A 19,913-nucleotide genomic window follows, 5' to 3' on the forward strand; every position below is an offset into this window, starting at 1 on the left:
GCCCGGAATCTCCTCCTCCTGGCTGTGCAGGAAGCTGGATCTCCTCTTACCTTAGTGCCTTTAGCTTGTGCCAGAGGCCTTCATAAGTAAGGACGGCTTTTGCTTTCTGCATCAAGAAACAGGTTGGGGCCTGGGGCTGGAGGGGGAAGGTTCTTGCTAATAATCAGAAATTATTGCAACACTTGATATTGTGAAGATATTAAGTCCACCAGAGAGAGAATCTTTTTTGTTTTAATTTATTACTGTCTGAAATCCAGTGACGTTGACACACACACATTCGCCAGGGCCAGCGTCCCTCATGGACAGGCGGCACCTGGCGACTTTGACCTGTTGAATAAAATACAGTACTAGTAGTGGACTGCTACACACATGCATCCACAGTTTAAACTACAGTGATTCAATACTGCCACTGAAACAGTACTGCCAGAAAAAGAAAAAATCGATATCAAGTGTTCCCAATTCATAATTCTTTTTTTTTTTTCCTTTTAAACAGTTAATGCTGTTACAAACGCTACTGATGTCAGGACAAGGCAAGACACAAACAGTCCTACATCTTCTCTGCAGTATAAATATGGAAGATTTTTATACAGTTTACTGAAGTCTGATACTACATTTGTTGCTACCCATTACAGCTAAAGGAAGAGGGGCTCTCAGGGTCTATGCCATGGAATGTCCACTTTAGTCTTCTTCACTGCCACTTCCTGAGCGATCCTAAAAAGCAGGTCACAAAAGAAAGGCCGAGTGAGCAAGCAGGCTGACAGGCAGAACCCAGGAGGTTCATAGCTCCACATAATTCCCATGGATGGAAGGGACTTGAAGATCATCTAATCCCACACATTCACTTTACTGATGAAGACATTTAGGCCCAGAGAGAAGTTAAGTGCTCAAGGTCACCTCGCTGGTAAGCAGGCAGACCTCTAGCCCAGGTTCTTTGACTCCCCAGCAGGGCTCTTGTCATTCCACAAGCCATTCCTATCCTAGCCTATCCCTCCAGGGAAATAGTCCAGTCAACATCCTGAGAGCATCAATTCTCTGCCACTATCAGACTAATGGCAGGAAATATTTAGGGTTAGCTGGCCACTACCACTGGGAACTAGAAACAAATGCTTATTTGATCTCAGATGTGCTGTGGTGATTGGCTGGGGGGTGAGATAGGACTTCACAAATACAGGAGCCTTGCCCATCTGTTGCATTTCTGGACCATCATATTCAGCATTTATATCAAGGGAGGCAGAAAACAGAGGTTTTGTTAAAAAATGGTTGTGCTTTAGGACATAATCCCAAACTGGATAATTAGGAACCCAATTGCTTGTTAATAATCATTCTTTTAAGATTAGTTGAAATTCAGCTATGTGACAGATGCATGCTAAGGTCCAGCATCTGTACTGAGATTTTCTTTCCCTAAAAGCTTCCTTATCTAACAGGGTTGCTGTCTCCATCAAAGGCTCTTGGCTCCTCCCAGTGGCCTAGTCTGAGAGCTAGACACAGCCATTAGCTGCTTTAGCTCTTAGGTTTGTGTTTTAAAGATCCTCTTTAAGTAATGCTGCCATTATGATAAACAATCAAAGCCAGGAGGACATAACAGGAAATCTTAGCTTGGAACAATGGGGAGGTAGGAAGCTTAGGCTGAAGGAATTCAAAAGGACATAAAGGCTGAAGACAAAATCTCAAGAGAAAAACTAAAGGATGTTAACATCAGAGAGGATGATAATGACTGCTTCTCCCTCTTCTTTGCCAGAAATGGGCCTGGAATGAGGCAAGATCAGCTGATATAGCAATTTGGGGTGGTTCCTTATCTTGGGAGTGGGGACTGCTGCATTCTCTTTATTTGTATGGTGTCTGGCACATAAGGAGGCTGGAGAGAAAACATGCTGCTCAAATGAATGTGGGAGGACCATTACCTTCTCCTCTGACCTCATGGCTTCCCTTTGGGGATAACCCTGGCTGTGTCAATGCTATGGTGCCCTGTGCTCAGAGGGGGCCAGATGCCCTTGCCCAGTGTGGCCACTCTAAGCCCCAGTCACTGAGGACCCAGCGGCTCTGTTGCTGCCCCACCTGTGAGGGCTAGGGCCCTATTAGATAACATCCAAGGTCTTTTCTAGCTTTAAGGCTCCTCACCATGGAACATGAAAGGCCAGAGAGCTACTTTTGTTCTTGGTAAGGCCAGATTATGAAGGGTGAAACACCCAGAGCCAGCTCAGGCTCTTACCCATAATATATATTTGTTAAAGAGGGGAGGGACTCTGTTTATAGGATAACTTTAAACTTCATGTACCTGAGCTTTACCCATGTTAAAAGTTACTCGGGTATTCTGTTTATCTTCCACCTCTAGCTCTTCCTACATGGGCATGACCTTGGGAAAATAATTTTATATTGCTGAGCCTCAGGTTTTTTTTTTTGTGTGTGTGTAAAATGATGGGGAGAACTAGGTGGACTGAAGGGTTTCTTTTGGCTTTAATGCTATGAGCTGATGAGTTTGAAACCTGTGTAGCTGAGGGGAAAAGGTAACAGGGTAGCCCCTGCCGCATTGATAAGTATGAAGGAAATGGTCTGCACCTCGTGGCCAGACTGGAGTTGAACCTCAGTATCCCCTTCTAGAAAAAAGTTGTTACCTCTTCCTGTTCTTCTTCACTGTCATCATCACTCACTACTGGTTTGGCTCGGGATCCCCGACTGGTGCGTCTCCGACCCTTTAACCGATCTTGTGCTTTCTCTTTTCGGCCAAGCTTAATCTTCACTTTGACAGAGCGAGCTGAGAAGGAGCAAACAATGAGTGAGAAGGTGGGGGTGTGCCTGCTGAACTCTGGGACGACCAAAGGGAAGAAATCAGTTCTGGGCTCAGAGGGTCCCCAAAGCCTCTTTGATCCCCAAAGTGAGGGAATGAATCCTCTTCTTTCACTCTGAACCCTCTACCTACCTCAGGGCAATAGATTAGGTGGTACCACATGGGCCCGTGAGAACCATGGGATCCTACACTTGGTCATCATCTAAACTGGGGCCTCCTCATAGCTGGTGACATGGGAGATGACATCTAATGTGGTTCATCCCTGTACAAACACTAACTCCTCCAGGCTTTTCAATGGGGCCTGTCAACTTCCATCACTTTTAGGATCTGTTTCCCCAGGGGGGATCACAGGTTTCTGGTTAGGAAGCTGTCACCCCTAAATTCCAAGAGGAACCAGGCAAGACTTACACTCAGATTCGGATCCTTCCTCTTCTCCTTCCTCCTCCTCTTCACTTTCTTCTCCTTCACTATCATCCTCTTTTTCAATTTTCTGTCTCACACTGGTGAAAACAGATTGTAGGACGATTGAGTCTTCATAGATCTATGAGAGAACAGAGAGAGGGAAAGAGACTGAGAAAATCTGATATATACAACCTAGATTTATAAACATCTATCAATATGGGGGTGTTGGGGGAGGAGAAACTGCATCATGAAAGGTTAATGGGGGAGAGGGGCAGAGCTGAGAACATCTATCTATAAAGTCTTCCCACTATATGTGATCATATTTGATTAAAAACAACAACCACTAAAAAAACCCCACCAAGAACTGTCTTAGGAAACAACTTAAAGACAGAAGGGCAAGGGTGAGGCAAATGAGATTAAGTGACATGCCCAGAGTTACACAGCTAGGAAGTTTGAGGCTCGATATGAACCTAGGTCCTCCCAACTCTAGGCCTGGAACACTATCCATGGGATATGGTTATCCTGGTTATCCTGGCATTTTATTTACAGATGGATTTTGAGGAGTAGTGAGGTGAGGGCACTTCGATAATATGAAAGTTATTTTCTGAGGCTAATGGTCTAGATTTCATGAGCAGAGTCCTCCCTCTTAGGTATAGATGGCATCAGCTTTAGGGATGACCAGCAGATCATAAAAAGAGATATTAAAAGCACTGCCATGGTTGGTCTCAACTGCTGGTGAGGCAAGAAAGAAGGCAATTTCCACATGATTTCATTCTGCAGCTGGAACTGGGGTGAGGGGCTCCTGAGACCACCTGAAGCCCCTTACCAGCGAGCCTTCCAGGTTGAAGGTCTGAGCATTCTGACACAGCAACATCACATCCTTCTCTAGGTCGTTAAGGCTCCGGTACTTGTGGTTCCGGATTCGTTCCTGGGGAAAGGAGAGGGGAGGCAGGAGTAGAGTCAGGGCACAAATTAGCATGTAATACAGACCAAAGTTGACAGAACATCAGCCTTCAACTTCTTTTTCCCATAGACTGGTCTGTATGTAACCCACAATATTCAAAGGTAAGTATCCAGTTGAAAAACAAATGCCACTATTTTACAGGGCTTAATTGGGTCTCATCCCTGCACTTTCAATTAGTTATATTCCTAAGTGATTATCAGCCACAGAAGAATCAAATCTTCATTTAGATCAGACCCATCTGGAATCTTTGCCCATCAGGCTGGGGCCCCCTCCTAAAGTGACACTGCATGTCCCTCAAAATACAGGTTTGCTATTCACAGGAGCAAGACTGGGGGATAGCATCAACATAGGATATTTTGAAAAGTATTTCATTAATAAGTCAGGTCTCAGGACCTCAGTCTACAGAGAAGGAAAAACTCCTCAGCTTTGTCTAGAAGGCAATATTATCTTTTTTTTCTTTTCTTTTTAAAACTTTTTCTTTGTCTTAGTAACAACTCAAAAAACAGAAGAAGAAGGGCTAGGGAATGGGGGTTAAGTGACTTGGCCAGGGTCACACAGCTAGGACATGTTTGAGACTTTTTTTGAACCCAGAATCTCCTGTCTCTAAGCTTGGTGCTCTATTAACCTAGTTGCCTACCTTTATTTTCTTGAAGTCCACAGGTTTTCGGATGAGCTCGTAGTACTCTGGTAGCTCTTTTCTGGAAGGAAGCTGAATGAACACCTCGCTCAGCTGGCGTCCACTACTACTACAAAACAAAGGGACACATACCCACCAAGCATGAACTACCGGTTCAGTCAGGTGCAACCCACCCCAAAGCTGGCCTTCCTCCCTTCCCCACCTCCTTTCCTCATGGGGCTTACAGGCTCCATAAAACAAACACTAGGGAGTTCACACCTCCACTTCCAAGATGTGGTTTGTGTGAACTAGAGAGGGAGGAGAGACACCTTTGGCTACAGCAAAAACCACTAAGGCAGGGAAGAGATATATGGCTGCTGGAGAGGAAATCCAACACCTCCATACATTCTGAAGCCACGGGGGGAAGAGACAGTGGGATGGGCCACAGGGCAGGAAATGTAGGAATCTGTGTACTCAGGTATATTAGCACCTTTATAAATGTACGACTTCCAAGACAAAACAGGTAAAGCTCATTATGCTCGTTTGGAACATCAAATAAAAAAAAAGCACATCATTTATTTGGACAAAAATTGCAAACTTAATAATTTGTTTAACTTTTGAATTTTTTATTTTTTTTTTGTTACAAATGGAGGCATCAGTGGCTAGGCTTCCACGGAACTGTTATCTTGTAGTTTCTGCCAGTTTAGGAGAAGCAGGCAAACACAAAGAATACAGGCGACCGTCAGAATAAAGCAAGGCAAGTTTGGTGTTCTATGGGCATTGGATCCTGTCCAGCATCAAGCAAGTAACCGCGATTGCTCAGTTCCAGAAAAGTAATGGAGGGCTTTAAGAACACTAACTCTCCAAACTCCCTGCTCACACCCAGGCTCTTCCTCAGTGTCACTTTGGGAGGTGGCAGTATCAGCTACTTCTGAGGCTTCCTGAGTATGATTTCCCTGGACTTCGGTAAACTGAAGGTCTGCCCAGATCGAGACACGTTCCTCTACTCATTGGTGTTTTTATTTCTTGACTTTCCAATACAAATTGCTTTCATATGCTTCAGTAACAGGTGAGAAACATGAATCAAAGCTACATTTGTACAGAGGTTATGCCCACACATACTGAGAAAGGCTTTGCCAAGTAGGATTCTGGGCAGTATTCCTGGGCCAGTTATGTGAAGAAGAATGGCTTTATGGAACATGTTAGTCTTTTCAAGCTCTCAGTTTCCCACATCTGCAAAACTGTCCTTTCAAACAATACCAGCAGCTCATGCTTTAAAAGTGTGCAAGTTGGTGTATATGCTTTATCTAATTTCAGCTTCTTAACAACCATATGGGGCAAATACTATTTGTCTCATTTTACAGATGGGAAAACTGGGGTTGAAAGCAGTCGAGTGATTTGTTCAGCATCACAGACTTGAACACAGATTTCCCTGACTCAGTCTAACTCTTTGGTCATTGCCCCAAGGCTTCCTCTCTAAGGTTGAATGACCTAGTGGTGATTCCCACAATAGAACAGAAAGAACATAGAACTATTTGGAGGGGACTATTTACTATTATGACACTGACACACTCTCCCCAAGTGACTTCCCTTCACTGAACTAAATGATTTCTATAGTCCCTTTCCAGTGATGCTTTAGCCCAACTATGCTGCCCCCTTCTTTGCATTCCTGCTTCCAAATGAGATGGAAATGAGATTTACTGCAGCTTGCGGCAACAATAACAATCTTTACAAAATTGTAAAAGATTTTTCTTTTTGGCATGTAGTTTGCTTTTATACAACAATCATTCCCCAACAATCACCCTCTCCCCAAGCAGAACTTCTTGAAAAACAGGGACTAAAAAACCAGTTAAGTCAAACTGTCCAACGTAGTGATGGCAAGTGGCCAAGTATGTCCATCCCATGCTGGTGGTTTACCATTTCTTAGAAGGGAGAAAGGCAATGTGTTTGAGCTTCAGTCAGAGGGAACCAATGTCCGGTCATCAGTGCAGGGATTTTGGATTCACCAGATGCCTTCCAGATTCATCTTCGGTGTTTATCTCTATGTACATTGCTCTCCCGCAGGTCCGCTCTTTGCTAGGAATCAGTTCATACAAGTATTCTTGTGTTTCTCTGAATTACTCACATTCTTCATTACTTACAATGCAACAATATTGTCCATTAAGTTCACATGTCATTTACAGCAGCATGTTAACAAAATCCTTTCCACTTTGTAATAAATTCTTTCATTTGATTGTCTTTTGTACACAAATTGAAATAACTTACATTTATATAATGTTTTAAGGTTCACATACCTACATTCTATTGCATTTGATCTTCAGTTCAAGGCAGTTAAGGAGGACAAGTGTTAATGTGAGCAAGTCACGGCCTGCCTGGTGCTGAATATCCTCATCTGTAAACTAAAAGGTATAATCTAAGATGATCTCTGCATGTTCCCATCTAGTTCTAAAGGTCTCTGAGCCTCTTCTCTCCATTATACAGATGACTATATAAACTCTGGACAAGTTCAGTGATTTGCCCAGCCATACCACCACTAAGTTCAAGAACAGAATGCAAACCCAGCTCTTCTGGGGGCTAAGTCCTCTGCTTTTCCACTCCCCTCACAAACTGTCTTAAATTCTCAACATACAATGGCTTTAGTCTAGGCTCTTTGGCTAAAGGGCACCATCTGAGTTAGAGGCAGCCACTTGTTGCTTAAACACTTTGGGGCATTCTGTGGCTGAATATACTTAGTTGCAGCACTCCTTATGCTTTAGGATATTTTAAGAGTCTCAGCTATATTAACTTCTTTTAAAGATTCTGGTAAACTTTCCTAGTGCCTCTCGCTCCTACTGGATTGTCCTGCGATTTGGTGCTGCTGTGAGCCTGCTCTCTTTTTTGCCTGCTTCTGAGTTATTAGCCACAGAGAGAGTAGTGGTCCCAAACTCCCACCGGGCTCCTTGGTCTGAGATGCCATGAGGACATGTGCTGGGGCCACAAAAGTGGCTTCCCTCCCTCCAGCAACCCTGACCTGCTTCATGTTCCCTATATCTTCAGTTACCAAAGCCAGGGCTACATTAGACCTTGAGTCTGGTAGTAGAAGAAATCATGTTTTTCAGCGAGTATAGTATATTTTGTAGTGATCAAAGCTCCTAGGAGAGAAAAGAAAGGTTGGGTCGTTCCTAAAATACTCAGCTTCTTTCTCCTAGGATCTGTCCATTAGCAATTTGCTGGTGTTTTCTATTGCTGTAAGAATGTTCATGCTTCTAGTTTGAAAGATATCTGGTTAGAGATTGCCACCTTCTGGTCTCAGTCCTTTAAAAACTATCTATGTAAGATATATTTCCGGTGGCTGATAATGGTTCACTAGTAGACAATATGAGTCTTGTCAAAGCTCAGACCAAAGGCTGCCAGCTCCTTGGAGGGGCATCCTGCCTTCAGAGAGGGCAGCTGTTACAATTCCTCATGACCAATTATGGATGCTTTGCTGAAGATGCTGTTGTCTCGGGAGATGGAAGGAGAATTAGACCAGATTGAGCTTCTTTAGTGTCCATTTCACTTTCGGCCAAGAAGACTTTTTTTAAAAAACGTTTGTAGAGCATTCCTTATAGATGAGGATAAGTCTGGCCATTTGAACAACATGTTGCATTTGGAAATGGCTCTTCCATAGGCCAACAGCTCTAAGCCATGTTGTTTGGGGCTAGTGTGGAGAAGCTTCTACACATTACACACTGCTCGTCACTCTGCTGCAGGGAGAAATAAGAAACAAAAACAGAGAGCAGTTTAGTGAGTGGCTCTCTACATTGTGCTACCTCCGAGACAACTGTTTAGTTACCACTCGCAGGCCCCAGGTCCCAGCCCAGCCACAGAGGAGGTGGGTGGGCAGGCAGGGTGCAAAGGGAGGCAGTTCTGCTATAAAACACTGGATCAGTAGGAACAGGTTGTGGAAATGGGTTAAAAGAGAATGGATGATTCTGAATTCAGATAAATGTAAAGTCTTACCTGCCAAGAGCGAAGGGCACTTTCAGGATCTAGGTGGATTTCCAGGTCACAGGCTCAGGAAGTAGCTGTTTTCAACTTCTTTTCAATTCTACCCCCTTAAGACTTGCTCTGATGCTTCTGTCCCGCATCGTTAGGGCAGGGCAGCAAGCTCCTGGTTCCTAATTACTATAGGAAGTGCATGGAGGAATGGAGGCTGATGACAGTGTCCTCCCATTCCAAGGAGCTGCTCCGACCCTTCCTAGCTTTGGGAACAAGGGCAAGTCACTTCCTCTTCCTGAGCCTCAGTTTTGCTGTAAAAATGGAGGCAATGACATTGGCGGCGGCTGCTGATGCTGACCACGGGAATCCACCTCACAGTCAGTCCCTAATAATTCAAGGGCAGGACCAGAAGGTTCATGACCCAAGAAGGCAAACCACCATCTGTGCAGTGCTATGTCCCCAGAAGCGTTATGGGGCTCTTGCACAGCTGTGTCTATGAGAGAGCACATTGTACTGTTTGTTCTCAGGATAAAGGAAAGGAAAAGAACACTCTGAGACAACAGAATCTTTCATTAAAGCCTACCTGCTGCAAAAGCCTGGCCCTTTCATACTCACAGTGATATCCCATAGGATTTCATCTTAAAAGCTTAATTTATTCTTCAAGGGTAGGAAGAAACAAATATTACACTTTTTAAAACTTTTTCCTCTTGACTATGAAAGAATGGCTAGAAGTTTAGATTTTCCAAGGCCAGGCAGGCAGGTCCTGCATAAATGGTAAGGCCTAGGTGATGGGCCATCTGAGAACCAGTCAAGCTAAGTGAAGAGAGGCTTGGAACCAGAAAGCAGTCTAGCAGGTGGGACTTTTTTGGCTATGGTAACTCATTAAATCTTTTACTAGTGTGGAAGGAGATATGGCCTGCCTCAAATGCAGGACAAGCAGGATTATCCAAAGGGAGAGTTCAAGTTGTCTCTTTTCCTGTAAACCTTGGACTTCACATTATGCATGTAGAGAAATGATGGGATGGAGAACAAAAACCATAAGCCTACCCAGAAACCAATCAGCAGTAGAGTAGAAAAAAATTCTCTTTCTCATATGGCTAGTTGTGGTGCCTGTATTCCTGTATTCCTCAAAGGTGATGACATCTGGATAAAAATACAGCCAGCTGAAAAAGGCTTCAAAGAGAGGCCTAGGGACACTGCTACCCAAGGATTACACTCACTAAATGCAAGGCAGCTTGTTACCAGTTTGGGCTCGGTAATCCATCCAACAAAAATATATTTCTCTAGGACTGTGTCCTTTTTTGCTTCCACTATGACAGGGGCAGAAATGGGGTAGAGTGGTCAGAATCACAAAGGTTGTAGATCATCTAATGAACTTGAATTTGACTGTTGATATCTGGTTTAATCAACTTGATTTTCAAAATGGGTTCTCTGATAGTTGATACACTAACAGAGTAACTGAACCACATCCATAAGAACATTTTCCTTTTAAGTTGAATTAGAAGATACAAACGGTAGTGGTATGATCATTTAGTGTAAGGATGAGGGATAACAGATGGGCAGCCTAAGTGCTACACTGGTATCCAGGAAACATCAGAAGAACCAGAGGAAATAGTTCCTCAATGGAATAATTCTGCAAAGATTTGGATGAAAATCATGTATGAAAAGGTGGAGAAGTATGTCAGGTGATGAAGTATCCACCATGGTGGGTTCATGGAGTCATCAGCATAAGTAAACTCTGACAAATCCACAGATCCAAATTCAGTGATTATTATGTATTAGGTCTTTTACACTACTAGTTTTCTTAAATGCCCCTCTATCCAGGTTACTCCCCTTTCAAAAACCTGTGATAGATTTCTTGTCCCTATAGAATGAAGTACAAATTCCTTAACCTGGCAATAAAGGACTTCCACAATCTGATCTCAAGTAACCAGTGGGCAGAACTGGGGCCAATATGTAGAAGACCAGGGATGTAGGTTTCAGTCTAACAAAAGAAGGACCTACTTAGCAAGGAGAACTAGCAAAAAATGCCATGGGAGGCCTTCTAACATATTACTTGTGTGTTATGTAATAGCAGTAACAATAATAATGTAGATTATGTAAAGAAATGGTGGAGACAATTTAATATATCACTGCAGGCTGCAAAAATTTTGCACCAATTACCTAATGGATACTTAGCAAAATGTAATCTTGATGGCTAGAATTACAGATCAGAAATTTACAATTTCCAAGGGGTCACAGATGACATATCTCCCCAGTATCAATGTGGACCTCAAAATAACCTTGAAAATCCATCCTTGACACTATATTGTAGATTATTATCAGAGACTGAACTTCTTGTCCATGAGCACTTGGAAACACTTCAAGAAACAATTTTTAAGATAGAAACCAACACATTAAATATTCAATTTCTAAGCTCCACAGAACAAGAGACTTTCCAAGCCTCAAAACATGGACAGGGAGATAAAAATCACAATGGAATAGGGCAAGGTCTGTATAATCCTGCTACATTAGTCAATTATGCTACTGGTGCTATACTGAGGATACTGCCACCAAAAGTAGCCTTTTGTTTCCATCTGAGAAATATTCCAAAAGGATAATAGGACAACAGCAACTTGTCCCAGAACCATTTTTACTTAAAAACCCCATCAAAAAATGGGAGATATGGGGGCAACTGGGTGGCTCAGTGGATTGAGATCCAAGCCTAGAGACAGAAGGTCCTGGGTTCAAATCTGACCTCAGATACTTCCTTAGCTGGGTGACCGTGGGCAAGTCATTTAATCCCCATTGCCAAGCCCTTACCACTCTTCTGCCTTAGAACCAATATTGATTCTAAAAGTGAAGGTGAGGGTTAAAAAACAAAAACAAAAAAACAGGCAATAACAATAACTGACATTCCTATAGTGCTGTGCTTTACACAAATTATTCCATTTAAGCCTCATTTCCTTTAAAAAATGCAGTGCCAACATGAAGTTCAGAGTTCAAATGATTGGTCTCTGGTTACAGAGGCTGACCTTGATCCTTGTCTCACTAACTCCTTAGTCCAGTGCTTTATCACATCACACTGCAGGGATCATACCTTCCCAGCACATAATAGGATCTTGGAGGTTGCTGAACTAAATTCTTCTTTTTTAAGTCTTTACCTTCTGTCTTAGAATGGATATTGGTGGAAAGGGTTAGGTAATGGGGGTTAAGTGATTGCCCAGGGTCACCCAGCTTGGAAGTCTCTGATTTGAACCCAGGACCTCCTCCAGGCCTATGAACTTAATTCTTGATACCAAATCCGAATCATCTTTTAAAATCCAACTTGAATCATTCCTCCTTTGTGAGTCTTCTTAACCCTACAGCATTTCTTGCCATTCACTAACTGGTAACGAAGCAATATAATTGAATCAGTTACTTATCTCTTATACTATTTTCAATTTTCCTCTATTTTGGTCTGATACTTAATACCTACATGACCATGGACAGAGCCAACACCTCCTTGATCTCAGTTTTCTTATCTGGAAAAATAGGATATTGCTAACACTGTCTACCTTTCAGCCTGATGATGAGAAAAATTTTTATAAACCTTAAAGATATTTTGCTTCCTTAACTATGCTACAACCTCTGAGGGCAAGCATCAGGTGCCCCCTGCCTTTGTACCTCCCTCTCTGAATCTGTCCCTGTCATATCCTCCTCTCCCCCACCAGCAATTCAAAGGAAAAGTACTCAGGCAAAGAAATAAAACCATGATGGGTAGAGACTGGTCTGCAAATCTTCCAAATCCCTCTCCAATGTTAACTATTTCCTTCGTTAAAAATTTTTTAAAATGACCCCTTACATTCCATCTTAGAATCACTACTGTGTATTGGTTCTAAGGCAGAAGAGTGGTAAGGGCTAGGCAATGGGGGTGAAGGACTTGCCCAAAGTAACACAGCTAGGAAGTGTCCAAGGTCAGATTTGAACCTAGGACCTCCTATCTCTGGGTCTGACTCTCAATCCACTGAGCCACCCAGCTGGCCCCCCAATTTTTTTTTTTAAACCCTTACCTTCCGTCTTGGAGTCGATACTGTGTATTGGCTCCAAGGCAGAAGAGTGGTAAGGGCTAGGCAATGGGGGTCAAGTGACTTGTCCAGGGTCACACAGCTGGGAGTGTCTGAGGACAGATTTGAACCTAGGACCTCCCGTCTCTAGGGCTAGCTCTCAATCCACTGAGCTACCCAGCTGCCCCCTGGCCCCTAATTTCTAAATACTCTTATTGTGCAGAAATTTCTCATGAAATTGAGCAATATGTTCTAAATATACTCTTATCCTGGGGGCTTAAAAAACAGTAATGAGTCAAAAGAATGGCTTCTAGGATAACAGTTCTAGAGCTGGAAGGCTCTTGAGGGCCGTTATTTAGTCCGACTCCCTCATTCTATAGATGAAGAAAAAGAGCCTAGAAAGGGGAGTAAATGGAAGACCTGGGACCAGAACCAAGCCTAGACTCCCAGTCTAGGGCTCTAACCATAGCATTTAAAGAAGTCACATTTACATAGCACTTGGAATGCAAGAACCATCACCTCCATCTAAATGGCTTTAGCCTCACAATTATACATTTTGAAATTAAGCCCCTGGGTTTAATCACCATCTCTCTGCAGATGATTTCTAGATGTCTATATTCCAGCCCTCATCTTTATTCCATGATCCAGTCCTGCAACCCTAACTGGATGGCCCAAAGGCATCTGTCTCGAATTCAATCTATGTCCAAAATGGGGCATATTATCCTTTCTCCCAAGATGTTTCAGCTCTCTAATGTGTTTCCTTCTATTTCTGTGCTCACATGATCACAATCAAGAATTCAAGCACTTAGAAATTCTTGGCTGGATAATGGCAGATAGCCTTCTAATATGGTTTCTCTGCAGCAAGCTTCTCCCCTCCTTAATTTATTACAAAACGGATATTCTTAAAGTAAGGTCTGACCATGGCACTCTATGGCTCACTCAACTTTAGGGACTTTTTCCCTTGAGGACAAAGTATATAAACTCCTCTGTTTAAAACCCATAGCAATCTGACTCTAGCAGCCTATGGCTAGCTCAGGTGGGTTGCTATTCCAATCCCACCCCTGCCAAATTTCTGACATGCATTCTCTCATCTCTGACTCACAAAACTCCTTTGCTCAAGGGCCACTTTCCCCAGGAAGCTTTTACTAATCACCTCAGTTTTAAATTACTTTCCTACCATGTATGTATATGTGCATGAACAAGTTTTTTTAAAACCCATGCACATTTTCCTACTCAATGGGTAGGTACTAGCACATACTTAATCAATGTTGTCGAATGTATTTCTATGTATTTGAGGGGTGTGTTCCTTCCCTTGGCACAGTGCCTTTTCCCACAGAGGAGCTCCATAATGGTTTGGACTATGTTGTATTCTGTGGACACCAGCATAGCACTGAGCCTGTCTGTCTTTTAATACAAAGAGCTCTCACCTTCTTTCTCTCCTAATCATTAATTTCTATTTCAAACACAATTTACAATAATAACTTTTATGCCAGTTCTTAAGCCCTGGTCATCATCCTACTTATGTCCACCCTAGCTCTGCCTTCACAAAGAAACTGAGGCTCAGAGAATCTCTGAAGGCCTCTGAATCTATACCTTACAGCTCTTAGATCACCACCTGTTCCTACCACCCTCAGGAAGCCTCCATTAACACACATTCTTTGGGGTCATTATTATTTTGAAGTGCACATCCCAACAGAACAGGGACCACCAGTACACCAGTCAGTGTCTCAGGGCCCCAGAGCAATGTCTGTCAATTAAAATAGTGGATAATGGGGAAAATGACAAGAAGAACCCAATACATCCAAATAAATCCATGAATGATAGGGATTTAATAGATTAGCTTGATCATCAAAGGGGATATGGGTGTGAGAATCCTCAAAGGTGGATAGGAGAGCTGTTACATGGGGCTTCCCTGGCCCAGGGAAGATTGTTCCTGTTACACAATCACAGACTCTCAGAGATGGCTAATGGAACAGGAGTCTCCTTTACAAGTGGTCATCTGAGCCAAAATTTGCTTCGTGGCAACATTTCCTATTACTCTTAGTTCTGTTCTCTGTTCATCCTGTCATTCTTATTCTGACAACAAACTGAAAAACCTAGTCAGGAATAATTACTATGAATACAGGGAAATTACATTAGAGGTTATCTGCTCTAACCACTCACTCCATTGTCCTAAAGAAAGAATATTGCTTTGGTTGCCTCTTCCGAAGGACTGTGATGCCCACCTGAGGTTACCAGTTGTATTTTACTCTGAGTTCTGACTTTGAATGATAAACATGTTTAAATATCATTGCCCTTTACTGTATTTCTATAGAATGTTCTGTAGGTAAAGAAGTTGAGGTTCTGTCCCCAAAACACTATTCTCCTACCCTTAATCTTTGAGCTATTAAAATTTTTTTTTGACAAAAACAGGCATAAAGGAGGTCAATTTTTCCATATGGTTCCATAGGTATTTGAAAGAAGCCTGTAGCCTGAGCCTTTGCACCTTCCTAGAAAGAGCCATGATAATAGGCATGGCAAGGGAGCATAAGAATAGGTGAAGGTTCTCTATCTTTCTCCTTCGTTTCTTTCCCAAGAAGAGATCTAAGTCTAAATTAAAATTCCCTGTTACACTTACTGCTGCTGTGACCCATAGCAAGTCACTTCAACTCTTTAAGCTTTAGTTTACTTCTCTTTAAAGTGGAGCTAAGGATTTATATTATATGATTGACAAGGCTACTGAGGAAAGTGCTCTGTAACTTAAAGCCCTGAAGAAATGTACATTTTTATTATTAGGTTTTACCAAGTTTAAGTATTGAGTGATATGTGAGATGGCAGCCTGGACCTCCGGCTAAATGGAGTGCAATAAAATTAGACCTCTGCAAAGCTTTCTTCTCATACTAGACTTTATTGAATCTATAAAAAATTACAAGATAAAGATAAACCCATTTGAGAATTTATCAAATGATATTTTGTCTCAATAGGGGAGCATGAACCAAAGATTAAGTTTACAGTATGTATCATATAGTTGTACATCAAATCTGGCCAAAGGAAAGTGACAGAAAATAAAACGCTAATCAGCTAAGATCAAATGGGAGAACTTTGTCTTTGATCAAGAATGGAGCTCATTTAAATTTTCTCTATGTTACTTTTTAATTTCAAAGCTGGAATTTATTGAGGCTAATCACTTTCTCTCTTTTTTAAAGCCTTACCTTCCATCTCAGAATCAATACTGTTTATTGGTTTTAAGGCAGAAGAGTGGTAAGGGCTAGGCAATTGGGGTCAAGTGACTTGCCCAGGGTCACACAGCTAGGAAGTTTCTGAGGTCATTTGAACCCAGGACCTCCCATCTCTGGGCTCAACTCTCAATCCACTGAGCCACCCAGATGCCCCCCCCCACCCCCCCATCTCTTTGAGGTCTATTCCCTTCATCTCTTTTGCTGACACCTTCCTAGCTCCCTTACTAGTATTTAGGGTCTCCCAAGGCTCTAAACTTCTGAAAAATACATTCCCTTTGGAAGCCCCTGTACTTGGTAAAACAGCCAAATTAGGCTAATGTATGTAAAATAAGAATCATCCCCTCCCATGTCTGTGCAGAATCTTAAACCCCACCAAATGTAGATAGTTATACCTACTCCAGTGCAAAGATGCTTCAACTGAAAATCCAAGGTACACCAAACCAACCTGAAGACAACTCAATGCAATGAGTCTCAAACTAGGAGAAAATGAAACTGAAAGGCTGAAGCTATTTAGCAAATTAATCTGGGACTTCTCACAAAGTTGACCAGAAAATCTAAGGAAATAGTACAGAGTAGTAAACAAAAGGGAAAAGCTTGCCACCAACGGGCAACTAGATGTAAATGAGCAGGTGTCCAGCAAACAGGTCTGTCAAAAGCTACATTTCGAATCTGTGAGCCTGTAGATTTTCTTTTCTATTTCTTTCTTTTTTTGTAATACCAAGGAGGCACATAGAAAATGTCAGTTAACCAAATTTTCCTGAGTGTCTGTGAACCCCACAAAGCTGCACATCATTCTTGTATTCATAGCCCAGTCACAGAGTAAAGGGGCTGCTCTGTCCCTTCCTTCACTTACCTGTCTTTGTATTTGATCACAGCATCCACAATCTTCTTCATTTTCTTGGTGAGGTTTGGTGGGTTTGGGGAGAGCTTTTCAGCAGGGGGTCTGCCACGTTTCTTTTGCTTTTTGCTATCATCATCCTTGTCACGGCTTCGAGTGCTGGTTGTTGGTGTTGAAGAGCCAGCATCACTGTCCCGTTTGCGTTTCCGAGATGACTTCTTCTGCCGGACTTCTTCCTCGATTTCCTCCAGTGTACCTTCCTCTATGGCCTTCAAGGTCAGTGGTAGTAAAACAGAACAACCACCATCCAGATTATTTAGGGAGAGGAATAAGAAATAGCAATTCATTCATATACAAAGCTAAGGGAAGGGAGGGCAAGCTCCATGCAATACACCCCAAATCTATCATCAAGCTAGCTCAGTTCACTTGCTGTGCCATCTAAACACTGCTACACTTGCTCTTTTTAATTTAATAAGAGCTACAAGTGAAAACACCAAGTTTGGTTCAGCTTTGCCCTTTGGGCAATTTTACCCTTGAAGGAGAAAGAACCCTGAACTAGTAAGAGTCAGGAAGCTGACTTAATAAGCTCACAGCCAGCTCTTTAGGTCTGAGTATTGCTATTGACAAAATGAGGAGGGTTGGACTAGGTTAACCCTAAGGTCCCCTTCCAGCTCTAAGACTCTAAAATATCTCTCCATTAATTAATTTAATTGCCTGGGAGGATATGGCCTTCTCAGCTCTCCAGAAGAGGCTTTTCCCTGAGGCAGGGTTATGAGAGTCTCCTTGTTAGGAGCTAAATTTGTGTTTTGAGCTTTGCTATTCCATCCAATAAAGCTATAAAACTGGTGTGAGCAAGATTCTTCAGTCCTGTCTCCTGGAAACTGGTTTCTCATTGCAATGACTTTCACCAGGACTGTAAGCCTCTCAAGCTCCGATGCTGCTTTACACCTTTATCTTACATATTAACCTACAAGGCTTATTTAAACCTTTTCTTCATTTCAAATCTCTTGCAAGCTGTAAATCTGAGTACATACACTTCTGGGCACTCTGTGAGATCTAAAGTAAGCAAACTTGTTTTACAGGCTGGTGGAGGAAAGCCTCAGTTAATACTGAGAATTGAATGAAACTCAGCAAGGGTGTGTGGCCTGTGGGACAGGTGCAGCCAGTTCTCTCATTACATGATCATACTGCTCCCTGGAAACCAAACTGAATCCATTTCAAAAACATATATTGGGGGCAGCTAGGTGGCTCAGTGGATTGAGAGCCAGGTCTAGAGATGGGAGGTCCTGAGTTCAAATCTGGCTTCAGACACTTCCTAGCTGTGTGAGCCTGGGCAAGTCACTTAACCTCCATTGCCTAGCCCTTCCCACTCTTCTGCCTTGGAACCAATACACAGTATTGACTCCAAGACGGAAGGTAAGGGTTTAAGAAACAAACAAACAAACAAACCAAAAAACCCAAAACACATATATTGGTATCCTCTAGTTTGGGGCGGGGGGCACCAGTATTTGGTCAGAAATCAACATGTGAAACCACACTCTGTTAGTTCTTGGATCTTAACATTTAAATACAATTTATCAACCGAAAGAAATGAGAGAAGGGCTATGTTATGTCCAGGGAAGATTCTATCTAATGTCCACACACAGGCCAGGCTCTGAAGCCAGGCTTAAAAAAAAAAAAAAAAAGAGACATCTTTTGGTTTTTATATCCTCTTTGTTGTCACATACTCTCCCCTCCCTATTGAGCCATTCCTTTTAACAAAGAATAAAAGGAAAAGCAGTTCAGTATAATTAGTTGACATAGTAACTGAATCTGAGAGCATAGGCAATTCTACACCCAGAATAACCCAATTTTGTAAAGAAAGGAAAGAACAATGTTTCCTATTCTCTTTGGATCATAAGACTTAAGAGCTGGAAGGAATGGTAGAGGCCACCAAATCTAACCTCCTCTTTAATAGATATAATATACGATCATCATCATAATATAATAACTGTGGCTCAGAGAAGTTAAAATAATTTTCCTCAAATATTTCTGACTCCAAGCCCACTGAGGAGATAGGCATTAGAATCCAGCTTCTAGGTATCCCTACTTAAAGTACAGATTTTTCATTTTTTAACTCACTGGTTTATTTTTAAGGCAGGATAAACTAGTTTACTGTCATATAGGATGTACTGTAACATCAAAAAGGTAATATTCTGAATGAATGTGTAGAAAAAAGGACAGAGCAAGACAAATTTGTCAGTTTTTTTATTACTGTCCAACTGAGAAGATACTCTTGATTCTAATGACTGATTTCCTAGACAGAAACATACTTGCACAAACACATTCTTTTTTTTTTACATGCTCAGAGGATATGTTAGTCAACACAAATCAAGGTGTAGTTCATGGGGAATATTATAGTTCAAGAGAACCCAATTCACTTGCAGCAGAGAGTTAACCTGTATTAACCTGTGCTTATTAAGCCTCTTTGATATAGTAATAAAAATAAATCTGAATTTACTGCAACTCAGTCAGATTTCAAATAAAATTCTCACACTGAATTCCTAAATTCTGGTAACCCACTGGATAGGAGAGACTAGTTCTTAGCACAGACTAAGGTCCCCAGGACACTAACAAGGGTAGTCTGAAAAAAAATCATTGCAGAATGAAGCCATCACCTACAGTATATACCTTGAGCCACTGCTTCTCGGTCAGTGAGTCGCTGTAGTCGACTTCTTTCCGGTGGCGGGAGCCGCGTCCAAACATCTTTTCTTCCTCCTCCTCACAGGTCAGCCTCTCAACTTCAGCATCATCTTTAATGATCCAAGATGGAAGCTCATCTTCTTCCATCAGGCGTGGTTTTCTTTTGGGGTTTCGAGCTTCCTCTCGCCTACGGTCCAAATCCATGCGCTAGAAACAGTGAAAGGAAGTCAGGGGCCCATGGGAAAAGTCAGGAGCCATTGTTAGGGGGGGGCCACTGACTACTAGAAAATCCTTGAGTGAGAGTGAAATAAAGTCTCAATATGCACCATAATCATCACCCAAATTATGAATTTAGCTGGAGGTACTTTCTATAAGCATTACAGAAGAAACTACAGTTCATAAAGTAATGTTGTCCTTATTCCA

General features: G+C 42.1%; 1 protein-coding gene across 13 annotated transcripts in view; it reads right to left on the bottom strand.

Annotated features, from left to right (window-relative positions):
- Nucleotides 1-220: 220 nt before the first annotated feature.
- SMARCA4 (SWI/SNF related, matrix associated, actin dependent regulator of chromatin, subfamily a, member 4) overlaps nucleotides 221-19,913 on the bottom strand; it is a 110,920-nt gene continuing 91,227 nt past the window's right edge. For 3 of the 13 annotated variants that reach the window (XM_016431945.2, XM_016431942.2, XM_016431943.2), the window contains 7 exons: nucleotides 19,470-19,697; nucleotides 16,824-17,077; nucleotides 4,789-4,897; nucleotides 4,014-4,115; nucleotides 3,194-3,326; nucleotides 2,613-2,752; nucleotides 221-711 (listed from right to left, as the gene is read on the bottom strand). In XM_016431945.2, the coding sequence (XP_016287431.1) occupies nucleotides 679-711; nucleotides 2,613-2,752; nucleotides 3,194-3,326; nucleotides 4,014-4,115; nucleotides 4,789-4,897; nucleotides 16,824-17,077; nucleotides 19,470-19,697 (999 nt within the window). In that variant the 3' untranslated portion in view covers nucleotides 221-678. Of the gene's footprint in view, nucleotides 712-2,612; nucleotides 2,753-3,193; nucleotides 3,327-4,013; nucleotides 4,116-4,788; nucleotides 4,898-5,372; nucleotides 8,493-16,823; nucleotides 17,078-19,469; nucleotides 19,698-19,913 lie in introns of those variants that run through there. The other 10 variants (XM_007488524.3, XM_056822727.1, XM_001362925.4 and 7 more) reach the window with 5 other exon arrangements.

Source organism: Monodelphis domestica, chromosome 3 (genome assembly GCF_027887165.1).
Source record: "Monodelphis domestica isolate mMonDom1 chromosome 3, mMonDom1.pri, whole genome shotgun sequence".
In the NCBI taxonomy this organism is placed as follows: domain Eukaryota; kingdom Metazoa; phylum Chordata; class Mammalia; order Didelphimorphia; family Didelphidae; genus Monodelphis; species Monodelphis domestica.